Below are 12,968 nucleotides of genomic sequence, written 5' to 3'. Positions count from 1 at the left end.
TTCTTCCTTTCTCACTCTGCAAAGCCCAGTGCCATAAAGAAACTTCTCCTACTACCACTCCTAGTTTAGGCTACCTTTCTATGCAATTGTGTGAGGATCAGGTGTACCTGTCTTTTAGCCTACGACACTGCAAGAAAACACATTTCAGGACCAGACAGGACGAAACTTAAGGTTTCTCATTCTCTATGACAACAAGCTATCATAGGAAAAGGGTTATTTCTTTCCTCTTATTTTAATTTACCTTTTGTAAGGATTACGGAGTAGTTCAGCCAGACAACGCAGATAGTATGAGGATGAAGCTGGGGATTGTTCTAGTGTAGACACATCCACCTTGCAATGACTCCAAAAGATGTCTGCTGCTTGGGGGATAGTGACTTTAGCACTGATATTCTCACCATTCCCATCGACTTCCAACATACTGGTACATTCCTGCTCATTTTCTGGCACAATATAGCTCTGAATAAAAAAAAGCTTCGGTTTTCCTAGAAGTCCAGGACATGAGTCTGCTGTGAAGTGCTTCTTTATTTGTTCCAAAGGGAATCCAGAAAAGGTATGGTCTGTACAGAAGATGCTCTGAGAATTTCCACGGCTGACCAATATGCAAATGAAGCTGTCACAATTTCTGTGCTTCTGCCACCTTGCAACTTCAAGCAATGTTTGATTCATGGAGTTCATATTTAAATATCTGTGACAATGAACATCATAGCCTAAGCCTCTGAAGGTCTCTTCCAACACATCTGAAAGAAGCAAGATGTAATTAATTAAATCAAAGCACACCAAGGCTCAATCTCAACTATAATGAATTACAGTATTCACAGTGTTTTGCTATTGAAATGAAGTAGTTTATCACAATAATTAAAAAATCAGGATTACTTGGTGTTGATCACAGTACATTACATACTTAGAGTACTATATGCATGTTGTCTTTACTGCGAGTTACATGTTTCATGACAGCAGAGACACTGTTATTTGGCATGTGATCTGTTCCAAATTCCACAGACACTTACATGCTTTCATTCAGAGCCAGTATTCCAAGTTCCTAAGACTTAAAATATAAGGCAAGAAAAAACACACTTGAAATGATGAAGAGTGATCTGGATAGCATGGGAAGTCTGCTTCACTTTTTAACTTGTCAAAATGACTCTGAATGGTTATTAAAGATATACAGAACTGCATAATAAACAGAGAGGTTCCCTTACCTCAGTCAAAAATGAACTTGCTGCAGGCATTTTTGCTTCCTATTATATAAAATTTTAAGTGATGAGCTCCAGGTGAAGAATGGACACTGAAGTCTCAACTGTGACAGATAGCCAAATCCCAAGACTTAACTCTTACTGTATTTGTGTCAACCTGTGCTGCAGGAAAATGTGCTAAACTCTGAGTAACTACTTCGATGTTTCTTAGTATGGGAGTGAAACTAGACACATAGTGGTTAAAACCACAGGTATTAAGTGTTCAGAGAACCACAAGCTACTACTATGACTTACACCTGTAGCACCATATCTTTAGTATAAAGCACATATACATTGCCCATGAACAGCTTCTGGTAGGAAAAGAATTACCAAGTGCCATGTTTATGTAAAATTCCTTACACACATAGGAAGCTTACACATAGCTGTTCTTTGACTTCACAAGTTTAACAATGCCTAATTAGCAGAGGCTATTTCAGAGGTAATAGCAGCAAAGCAGCTGTACTACCACACTGTTCTCCCCAAAAAGCCCATGGTGAACACACGAAACAGAACTTGTAACTTTCCTCAGCAAAATAAAGGGTAGATACAAACTCTACACTATAGTGATATATAGTGATAAACAAGAACTAAAGTTTCATTCCAGTTCTGCTGTTTTGATTAAATTTTGTAAAATAATTCAGAAACTGTCCAGACATTTTAAATTTGAGAACAGAAAGATAAATCCCCCCTATTTAATGCAATAAAACACGCTCTCAAAATTCTGACTATTCAGTATCTCTACGGTCTAGCAGGTACACACTCAGTGAAGCTGCCCATCAGTCAGGGGCAGCAGTATGTGTGTAAAATGAGAATTACCGCAGTGAGAGTGCTTTTCCTGTAATGTACTGATCTCACTGGCACATGCCCATATACACACAAACACAAAACCTGGTGTCACCTTAGTCCCCACACACGCTAACTGTCACAGTTTAAAAAAACAATTCAGAAACTTAGAGCTGATACCTTAGTTTAACAATTAATCAGAAATTATACATGATAAGCCTTGGATACTTTAAGGCAAGACACACCACAGCATTACATGCTGCAGCCTGCGATCAGAAACTATGTGTTTCTTCAACACTAGCCATCTCCCAACAAAGCTCCACTGACTTTTCAGCATCTCCACCCTACATAAAACACTAGCCTTTTCTCCCGATTGTTTACAATGTAAGGGTTAAAATTGATTTCCAAATGGAAAAGTCAAAAGCAGCTATTTACAAAACAGCAAAATGCATTTCAGTTTGAATTTTATCAGCATTTGATAAATTCATGCTGTTTACACTGGGCATTATAAAGTGTCATTCTTGATCCTACAGTATCTAATACTGGTTCACCTTCCGGAGATTAAATCTTGGGTCAGCTACAGATTCTAATGGATACAATTCCTAATGTTTTCCCTGCCCTCTTCTTTTTCTTTAGCGTACTCAGACTTCAAAATAGTGTGGGACAACTTCCTAAGTGGTGAGTGCCTTTCTAGCAAACACCTTTAAGCAATGCCATATGCCCTGTGCCTTCTGAATCTCACTAGCACCATAATGTACTTCAGTGAAAGTCTTGCTTTCTATCATTAAATGCTGACAGTGCACTGGTAACTTCAAACATCTGAGACACAGACTTTCTGTATCTGAGCTCCACAACCACTGCTCTTCAACTACATCAACAATTCTAAGACAGTCCATCTGCTGGACCAATACATTTGAGAAAACCAAAAGATGCCTGGAAAGCCTCTTCTTCCCCTACATCTCCCAGCTTATTACAGAACTGACTGCAAATGCTCTCTTCATTTTTATTTTTAGCCTCACGTGTTACAGTGATTAGAGAATGAGGGATGTTTTTGACTAGGCAAAAATCTAATTCTTGGATTCTAGAAAGGCAGTCAGGAAACCCCCACATTTCACCCATGGCAGTGACCACACTGACAGCTGTAGTGACAATTTCAGTTAAACTGTGCAAGATATGACAGAAGCCCAGGTGCATTATTAATAAAGGATCTCATGGCTATTCAAAATCTCTGGTGTCCAATATAATTGCACTTCAAATCCACAACAGCTTTGGTTTTGGTTTTGTTAACTGGTGGGAAACACTCTCTTTACTATCTCTGCCAATAACCTGCTGTATGACTGTATGACTGCTTTAAGCCTAATTATTCCGTTGGTTGCTGAACATTCTTTTCTTCCCTCCCAAAATTCAGTCTATCCTCTTACAAGTTCTTTCATTCAGAGATTCTGCACCAAAAAAACCAAACGTTCTTTCCAATAATTAGGACAGTTGGCTTTAACCTGAGGTCAGCCCTTCCAACTCCCTGCTTTAGAAGACTTACTAGAATTGGCAGATTATCTGACTAGGACAACATTACCCTAATCTGGCTGGTAAATGTACATCATATTCTTTATACTAAATTGTTCTAATTATCTGAGATTAACAAGTTAAGGAACTTCAAATTCCAGACTTACCAGTGTCATTGCCAATGCAGTCTATTATCAGGCATATTCCTAAAGGCTGACTTTGCATTCTGTAAGGATCATCACACGTCTGAGAAATGTGAAAGCACAATTACAAAGTCAATACATCACTGTCTCAACTTTTAGACTTCACTATTTTCTCAAATTTTACGTCAGACCTATTAAATTATATTCTGTTGTTTTCCATCAAGTAGCTAGCAGAAATCTGTCTACTGGGTTGTAATGTGTCTTACCTACACAACAAAAAATCAGGAGAAAGGGACTAATGATTCTTTTCCCTCTATTTCTAGTACAGGCTTAGTTTTTGTGTCTTGTGTTATGCAATCTCACTACCATAAAGATTCTTTAAAAGAGACTAAAACTGTACAAGCTTCATACTGCCAATACAATAAATGTAGAGAATTTTTGTGTTTTTTAGGTGTGCAAGCAAGCACTGCTCATCAGAACATCTTCTAATTTAGTGGAACAACCTCCTTGTTCCTAAATAATCTGTAATGACTCTATCACAACTCCTCTCCCCTCTGAAGAGAATTGATTGAAACAAATCAATTTGCTACAGGTAACTCCCTGGCTCCTGACCTACAGGAGAACTAGTGAAAATAGCAGTAGGCCATTACTATCATTAATACCCAAAGCATGTCTGTCTTCTGCCTGGAGAGCAAAGAGGGAGAAGGGAATCAAGACCACATGCAAAGAAGCCCTGTGATTTCTAATGCAGATGGCAAGAGGTCGGAACTCCAACAGCCTTTAACTTGGCCTCCACTAATGAATGTACAAGTTCTGTGTGCATAGTATATATACGTGCATTTTGCACACTGCTGCTTCCAGAGTAGCACAAATATTTTATATTAAAAATGTATTCTGCAAAAACAATTCACAGAACCTGTTTATGGCTGAGGACGTACACATTGTTCTGTCTGCACACAACTAAAGGAAATCTCAAAATGAAATACTAAGAAAACTAAGGTAAATACCCAAAGAGGTTATATTTATTTACATGCATACATACACACAAGCACATACCTTATGTGGCACTGATCCCGATTCCTGAATGGACAGGTGAACTGGTTCTGCTGCAATTAAAACAAACAGAAGTAATCTCAGTATGCAAGTACCAGTGATATTTCTTTGATACCAGATCAGTTACAAAGAAGAATGTATCTAGCTCAGCAAAGTTCTCACCCACTGGGACCTCTTAGTTTCTATGTATGCTACTGAAGTTTAAAAATCCCTAAATTATTCACCTCTAAAATGTTATCTGGATTTCATTCTACATTGCTTGGGGCTAGAAGAAACAAAGAATCTCTTACACTGAAAGAATTCAGCCAACTAATGTTAAAAATCACCGTATTTGAGAGGTATTTGGGGTTTCCAGAGAAAACACAATACACATGGAAAGAACCTGGTATTCAAAGCACAATTTCCTGGCTGGCCTGGTGGGGAGTTCACTGCTGAAATGACACAAAAACTTCCTACTCCAGAGTTAACGAGCAGAGCTGCACTACACAGGCCTCCAGAGCTGGCTTGTCAATCTTATCCATGGTTTTACTAATAAAAGTATTTATTCTGTTAAGAAGTTTTGACAGTGGAAGTTCACAGTTTTTAAGAATGTTTTAAGATGTGGCATCACAAGTAAAGCAAATACAAGACCATACAATAAGGCCAGGCTCACTTCTGAGAGGTATCAAAATCTCTGCTCCTGGTGTTATTAACAGGATTAGCCATGAACACAACTATCAAACAAGAGTCCTTTTGATATAATGAAATTCATAATTTGGCTCTTTCAGATTATCAAAACTTAGATAAAATGTTCTTACCCAAAGTAAGACTCGATCCATTTTGTAATTTTTCTGTGTTCTCATTCTGAATCTGAAATGAGGAAAAAAGGCATCATTTTCCTGCTCCTCAAGAATTAATAAACATGTTCCAAAATAAAACAGCAGCATTTTTTCCTCAATAAAAGGATATTTTAGATTCATTTCTATCAACTAAACAGAATTACAACATAACATTAAAAAAACCTACCAAGAGCACAGACAAATAAACACCCAACTGTTCCACCTCAGAAAACAATTACCAGCTTGTCATGAACAGCAAGGAAAACCCTCTGAAGATAGGAACTTTGTTTCCTATAGAGCAGCAGGGAGCTGCGTATTTACTGAACACGACAGAAATAATCTCATCAAATTTAGCAAGGTTTAAGACTTTAAGAAAGGTCCTACTAATACAATATCAGAGCTAACCCAAATATAAAGAATACTGCATGCAATGCAATTTGTTGACTTTTCAGACACTGAGGTATCTTCTTAAAATGAGTTTAAAACAAACCACAAAACCCTGCCCCCCCCCCAAAAAACTCTTCTTAAAAAAGCTACAATTTTCAGCTTTAAAAATTAAAAGCTACTTTCCCTGAAATGTCCAGAGGTACAAAAAAGAAGAAGAATAGTCAAAGCAAAACTTTTTACTCCACAGTGTAGTACAAAAAAACTTCCAAGATACAGATTTTGTATGTTCAACTAATAGGAAAAAATTCACAGGTATCCTTTAAAGGGCATCTTTCTCAGACAGAAGATTTAAATCAGACCCTAAACTCAGAGTGTAACAGGAATAACAGAAACAAACCAAGCAGTATTTTAGTCACTAGCCACCTCTCATTCCTCAGGCTCCGAAAGATGGATCTCCTTTTAAAGTCTGGCAATATTTAGAAATAAAGGATGCATTTCACTTCTGTATACTTACCCCTGAATTATAAGGAGGATCAATAAGATTGAGATTAGGGAGAGATGCCTGATGAGCATTTACATATACTGGCTGAGAATGAACGGAGGACATTGAAGCTGCAAATTTAACAGAAACACAAATACACCATCATATTTCAACTGTTTTAAAAACCTAAATCTACGAAGAATGCAAATACCCTTATTTGTAACTCGTAGTTTTATCTTCAGTAAAAGCACATCTGATTCTTGCTACCAAGAGTAACCAGTGCAAAAAGAGCATCTTACCTTCGTGTTTGTACTTCTGGATCTTCTTAATCAAGTCTATCCTGTGAATACTTCGAAAACAGTTTTCTATCAAATCCAGTTGATTAGGAGCCACCAAATTTAGCTTCTCCAGGTCAATTATAAGAGCTAGAAAACTCTAGAATAGCAACATAAACCCAAACACGTCAGTAATTTGTTCTCTATCAGAAGTAACAAAGCAATCCAGAAAATACCATGGGGAGGTCATAACGGCTGTATGAACAATAAGAGACGTTACACCTTCTAAGAATATTCTCTGGAAGACATAAGAATCCTTGGTATTATCACAGGAGTAACAGAAACTACAAAGTGATATTCTTAAAAACCAATCCTAAATTTTTGAGGAAGCAGTTTTGTATTTCATTTTTGCTACAAAGCCAGCCACTGGGAATGTCCCCTAGCATGCCACAAAGCAAGCAGCAAGAAAAGCTTTGGGTAATTTTCAAAGCTGCTCTCCTTCTTTGACTGAAGATAGAAAAGGAAAAAACCTTAAAGGAAGAAGACAGACATCTTCAGTCTTCTATGCACAGTGGTCAAGGTTTCTGAATCCTCTCTACTGAATTTCTGCTTTCTCAGAGGATTTAATAAAATATTCAGAATGCAAAGGTATAAAGACATAATTACAATATATCTGTTCTTCTGTAAGTGAAGCAGAGCACAAACAAAAAGTGACCTTGTAATTCAAGATACAGTTCAAATGATTACTGGTTTGAGATCATTCTTATTTGGACTTTCAGGTTAGTAATACTGAAGAAAGACTTCTGTAAAAATGCCTTCTGCCTATGAAGTTCATTCTACCACTGTACAGTATAACAAGCACTGTTCCCTCTTACTTTTTTACTAGTTTTCCACGCTTCTTTCCTTGAATTAAAAGTCAACAAAATGAAGTAGAAGCCACTACTTCTTGTCTGCTTCCTGATGTTTTTGTACTCCTGCCTCAATACTCCTTGCAATACTGTCTCCTCTCCTTTGCTGTCTAGCTACTTCTTTTCTTACTTTAACCTCTCCTTGCTCCAGAGGAGAATACCAGCAGGAAAACATACCTTATCTTTTGCCATTTTCATACGAGGTGCATAATCTCTGAGTAGAAAACCAAGAGAACCCACTTCGTCTTTTTCCAGATTTTCATTTATCTCTACCATTAGTACCCTGAAATAAAGTTGAGATATTTCTAAAGGATTAGCTTGCAGCAAGATTCCTCTTGTTCCCAACTACTTAACTTCTCCCCATGTTCCAGTCTTAATCTACCATTTCTAACTAATAAACAGGTAAAAAACCTACCCTGCTTCAAGATCCAATTACAAAATACCTACTCTTGCTAATCAGCACCCGTGTTTTTCAGACTGACAGTGTAAGTAGCCACTGTTAGGAAAACAGAAGTTTCCTTAATGTTTAATAGAGATGAAGTGCGAGAATCACACAACAGAACACATCCTTCATTTTTTTACCTACTAGTTACAGGGTTTTTATTTTAATGAGAATTTAATACAGGAAAATCTTCCTTATGAGTACATGTCTTTCTTTCTGAAGTCTCCAAATAAAATAACTGGAATTTCTTAATTTAAGCCTCGCAAAACTAATACAGTAAAAGAAGTAAGAGAGAGGTCCTTTGAGAAAAGCTATACCACATGGCTATGTGCCCAAATCCATCTAGAAGAGAAAGTATCTCTAACTAAAGATATTCCTTTAAAGTGTCATTTTTATCTGCTAATTCAGAATTCTACAAACATCACTGGTTTTATTCACAAACACACAAACTCCTTAAACATAGATGCTTCTAATGCCATGACTGGTAAGAAACTACAAAAGTTTAATTAAGGGACTAAACTTGACTGTAAGTCTAGGTATAATGTCTTTTTCTGCTTTTCTTCTACCTTCAATAAATATTCTCTGAATCGGTGAAGTATTTAAGAAAATAAACAAAAACCAATTCACCCATACACCACCCTCCCCCCCCCAAACAAAGGAAGAAAAAAACCCACTTATTTTGAACAAGATAGTACAGTTTTGAAATCTGAAATAGATATATTACCTGTAATCAGGGATAAGTCTGAGACTCCTGGCAAGGTGAGCTTCTACTGTTGCTTTCTCAGTGTTCAGGATCCTCCTCAGCAAGTCAAACCTCTTAACTCTGTACAACAGCTCAGACAAGCCAACAGGAGTCAGTTTCTCCCTCTCATTCAAAGCCACCAAGATCTCTTTAAGATCAGCATTGGCCAAATCAGGAGCAAGGTCTCGGCACAGGAAAACCATCATCTCTTCTTCTTCTTTATCCAATTCTTCTTGAATCTGATGAATAAGGAAAGCTGGCACTTGGCACCTGGTCATCACTTTGTTGCTGTTCTTTTAAAATTGCCAGCCTACTGGTTTTTAAACAGGAAACCAACATGATATGAAGCCCGTGTCTACCACAGCACTTCTCTTGTGTTCATTCTTAACTAGATGCATTTTTACAAGGGCAGTTCTGTGGGAGAGAATTAAAAGGTAATAAATAAGTGTTCTGCTGCACAAGTTCACAGTTAGCTCTGCTATCTGAAGTATTTCACTTTCAACTAACACTCCAACATATACTACACAGACATCCTTTATCCAAGGGACTCTCCCAGTTGTTCATTACAAAACTAAAAGTATTTGGAAGGTCATATTAATCAGAAAGACAAACAAGTTCTTTTTAGAGTAAATTACCTTAACCCGAGTCTGTATATTCCGTAGGAAGTGAAACAAAAATCATCAGCTTGCTGATGAATGGTAGATTAAGCATTTCTGAAAGCTCTGCCCTTTTCCGAGCAACCCTCCACTCCTCTCACCGTCACCACCTTTTCCCCCCTAAAAGTCTCAAGGCATTTTTCAGGCAGAATTTTTAGAGCTCAAAGATAGTGCAACCACACACAGACAAAAGAATGAAGAAAAAACCTCCCAACCATATAAAACCACTGCTATCAGGTATGCAATTTGTCTTAAATGTAGCAAAAATAGAGGAAATACTAGCAAGATAATACGTAGTTTTTAAAACACTAATTATCTGTGTTAATTCAGGAGTGGGTTTTCTTATTATTAACATCATTTAAGGTGATTCCAACCTGAATGAGTTACTGGGGTTATAAGGATTCTCCACACACACCCTCCATGCCCAGAAAGACTGAAAATCCACTCAGAGAAAATATTTCAATCTTAAGTATGCAAATTAGTTAATTCTGAAGGTATAGATAAGACACAGACCACGTTTTTCTTCATGACGCATGCATGTATCACCATCCTGAAAACTGAAACAAAAATTCAAACCTAGAAAAACCCCCAGCCTTGTGATTAACAAAATCAGTAGGGTGCTATGCTCAATTTCCACTGCCACCAACCATGGAAATTCTATCTAACCTCCTCTGACCTCCATGACATAGATGGAAAAAGGGGAAATGAGCAAACCTGAAGACAAATCTTAGTCCTTTCACAGAGTTTGATCAGTATACTGCAGAGTTTTGTTTAAACCGTACTGGAAAACAAAAGCCAATTCAACTTCAAAGCCTAATACACCAAAAGATTCTAGCACCTGGATAAGATTTTTTTATAGCATTTTCAGCCTTTTGTTACACATTCTGGAAGTTACAATCAACAATGTCATATGTTGTGTCCATAAATTAAGCAGGTGAGATAAACTCATCTAAAAGCTTATATTTTTTTTTCCTAGTGCTGTTTAAATGAAAAGTAACTAGAACCATCTCCTCAGCAAGGAAGAAACAGATTTGGTTAAACCCCTGGACTGCCCACTAAAAGAATGTATCAGAGGATAAGCAGAGGAACCCCTCATGTACTGTAATGTGTTTTGGAAAGTTTTCTATCAGAAGAAAAGCATATTTATTGATAACTTATTTTCAATCTAGCATCAAACACTTGTGAGAATTCTGTAGAATGACACAGACTGTTTTCATGACATAATGCAGTCAAGAAGGAAGAGGGACAAAGCACCTTCATATGAAAGTACCTCCCAGGCACATTCAGCAGGGACTTTCAAAAGAACATGAAGTCATAGTCTAAAGTGAAACAGGAATTTAACAACTTTTGGCCATTTTCGGAAATATCAGAAAAACTTTTGAACTACTCCAGTTGATTTTTACCCAATCTTTTAAAACTAGTTAAAAAAAAAAGGGGTGGAGGGGTGGTAGGGAGGAATTCCTACTGAGTCGAAATTTCAGACATGCAAAATTACTATTTATATGTTAACTTAAAAATAATCTGCCTTTAAAACACACATATGAATTATCTTCTTTTGTGAATTTCCTTTCTATATGATACATCACATGCACATTATAAAAAAATGCTGATTATACTCTCAGTGCTGAAATTTGCTTACCTGTATGCAAATCTGTTCACAAAAACACTGGAAAACTGGCATTTGACCATTGCCAAATCACTGATCTAGATCCAGTACACATTGGTTTCCATATAGGATTTTCCAGTGATTACATCAACTCATTCTCTGTTGGACAAATATCAAGACCACAAATTACTGTGGGGGGCCTACTTCCTAATTTTATAGGGGAGGAGAAACCAAAGAAAATGACCAAGGGTCATTCTTATTTATGACTGCAGTGAACCAGGAATGATGTTCTAAATAAAAGGAAAACCAACTGTGCATATACAGTGATTTGCCAACAATATTCTTTGGGTACTGAGTGGGGAATGAGTAAGAGCAACAGGAAGTGACTTCTTAGTATAAACTAAAACAGTTTATAACTTTGCATCCAAAAGCCATGTGCCCGTATTTTGATAGCAGGAATGTCACAGGACTGGGGCAAGCCTGATACATTCCGTGTGTGTACATCTTAGCCAGATCCATGCCACCGTAAGAGATGAAGAGCATCATGCTCCACTGTTCCATCTGATGACCACTTTTTAAAACATCACAAATACAGTTATTATAGCTGCAAAAGTTAAAGAAAAAGAGAAAAGCAAACACAACATAAACCCAGCAGCCTAGCTTTCAATTATCTGGACCCTGCAACAAGATGACTTACTGAATGTAAATTCTCTACAAGGAGGAGAGAAAAATCAGTTTATCTCCTAAGACCAAATAAAACACTTCACACTCATCAGAGATAAAGCTGCCCCAATAATTTTTGTGTTCACATGCATGCATAATTAGGCTTTTTTTCCCCCCCATCCTTGCAAGGAGCAGGAAATAACAACATACTATAACTTCACACAAAGGCGCACAAGGGTCCAGTTAACTCCTTGCTGGCATTTTGTATCTTGAACGTTTCAGAGTCATCTTTGCAGCAATAAAACCAGGATATGACACCAGTGGGTGTCGTTGTGATTTGGAAAATTACCTTTCTTTCACAAGACGAACTCATGTGGAAGACCTTGTGTTGGAAGGAGAGAGTAAAAGATGACCTGGCTACGGGCGGCACTGACTGTGCTTTGTGCTTCCTCTACTCTGCATTGTTTGAAAAGGTGGCGGTGGTGAACGACTGCACTTGGAGCCAGGGCCATCTGGCATTTTTCAAAGTTGAAGAGCATGCTCCTCAGCTTTCACATTTCCCAGTTTCCTCACTGGCCTACGCCCTCTAACAGGACTTGGCCAACGTACTCCGGAAAAGCAGGGAATTTCTGAGAGAGCCGTCGCATTCCTTATGCTTCAATAGTTTTCTCTCGGTGTAAACTAGCATGACCACGCTAATTTGTTTTAACACCCTAGTCCTCCTAATTAAATCAAAAAAAACCCCAAAACCAAACAAAAAATCCCCAACAACTAAACGTGGTTTACGCAGATTTCCTGTCAACTTTTTAAGTACGTCATTTTAAATTACACTCGGTTTCGGTTGTCGCCACGGGCCGAGGCCGAGCTCCAGCCTCGCTTGCGCTGGACGCTCCGGCTCTGCAGGACGCCTCTCCCCCGTGAACAGGGACGGGGACCCGATCTCGGAGCACGGGGTGTTGGGCCGCCTATGCTGAAAGAGCAGGGTGGGAAGTGTGAGGGAAAGGAGGGGGGAAAGGAGCGGGGGAAGGTATAACGCACCCAGACGCGTCGGGGAAGTCTCTACAGCAGCCAGGTCCGGCATTTGGAGCAGGGCGGAGCCGGGGCAGTATCGGCACACGGGCTGCCGAGCCCCGGGCCCGGGGGGAAAGAAGGATGATAGGTTTAGTTTTGTTTCCGACTATACCTCTGGAGACGGAACTCGGGGCTGCACAAACACGACCGCCCAGCTCCCACCGGATGGAGGCGGGACAGGGCCTGCGGCGTCCGGCACCTCCCC

At 38.5% G+C, this 12,968-nt stretch overlaps 1 protein-coding gene across 5 annotated transcripts in view; it reads right to left on the bottom strand.

Moving 5' to 3' along the window:
- The window catches only part of CFLAR (CASP8 and FADD like apoptosis regulator), a 17,545-nt gene extending 4,577 nt beyond the window's left edge, over positions 1 to 12,968 (bottom strand). For 2 of the 5 annotated variants that reach the window (XM_032114289.1, XM_032114292.1), the window contains exons 1-10: positions 12,731 to 12,944; positions 11,063 to 11,188; positions 8,750 to 9,181; positions 7,761 to 7,866; positions 6,700 to 6,835; positions 6,434 to 6,531; positions 5,512 to 5,563; positions 4,718 to 4,767; positions 3,686 to 3,764; positions 242 to 737 (exon numbers count right to left, since the gene is read on the bottom strand). In XM_032114289.1, coding sequence (XP_031970180.1) covers positions 242 to 737; positions 3,686 to 3,764; positions 4,718 to 4,767; positions 5,512 to 5,563; positions 6,434 to 6,531; positions 6,700 to 6,835; positions 7,761 to 7,866; positions 8,750 to 9,045 — 1,313 coding nt within the window. In that variant the 5' untranslated portion in view covers positions 9,046 to 9,181; positions 11,063 to 11,188; positions 12,731 to 12,944. Of the gene's footprint in view, positions 1 to 241; positions 738 to 3,685; positions 3,765 to 4,717; positions 4,768 to 5,511; positions 5,564 to 6,433; positions 6,532 to 6,699; positions 6,836 to 7,760; positions 7,867 to 8,749; positions 9,182 to 11,062; positions 11,189 to 12,041; positions 12,711 to 12,730 lie in introns of those variants that run through there. The other 3 variants (XM_032114290.1, XM_032114291.1, XM_032114293.1) reach the window with 3 other exon arrangements.

Source organism: Corvus moneduloides, chromosome 7, assembly GCF_009650955.1.
Source record: "Corvus moneduloides isolate bCorMon1 chromosome 7, bCorMon1.pri, whole genome shotgun sequence".
In the NCBI taxonomy this organism is placed as follows: Eukaryota; Metazoa; Chordata; class Aves; order Passeriformes; family Corvidae; genus Corvus; species Corvus moneduloides.
Note: the sequence above shows the minus strand (reverse complement) of the source record. Positions and strands in the feature narration are given on the sequence as shown.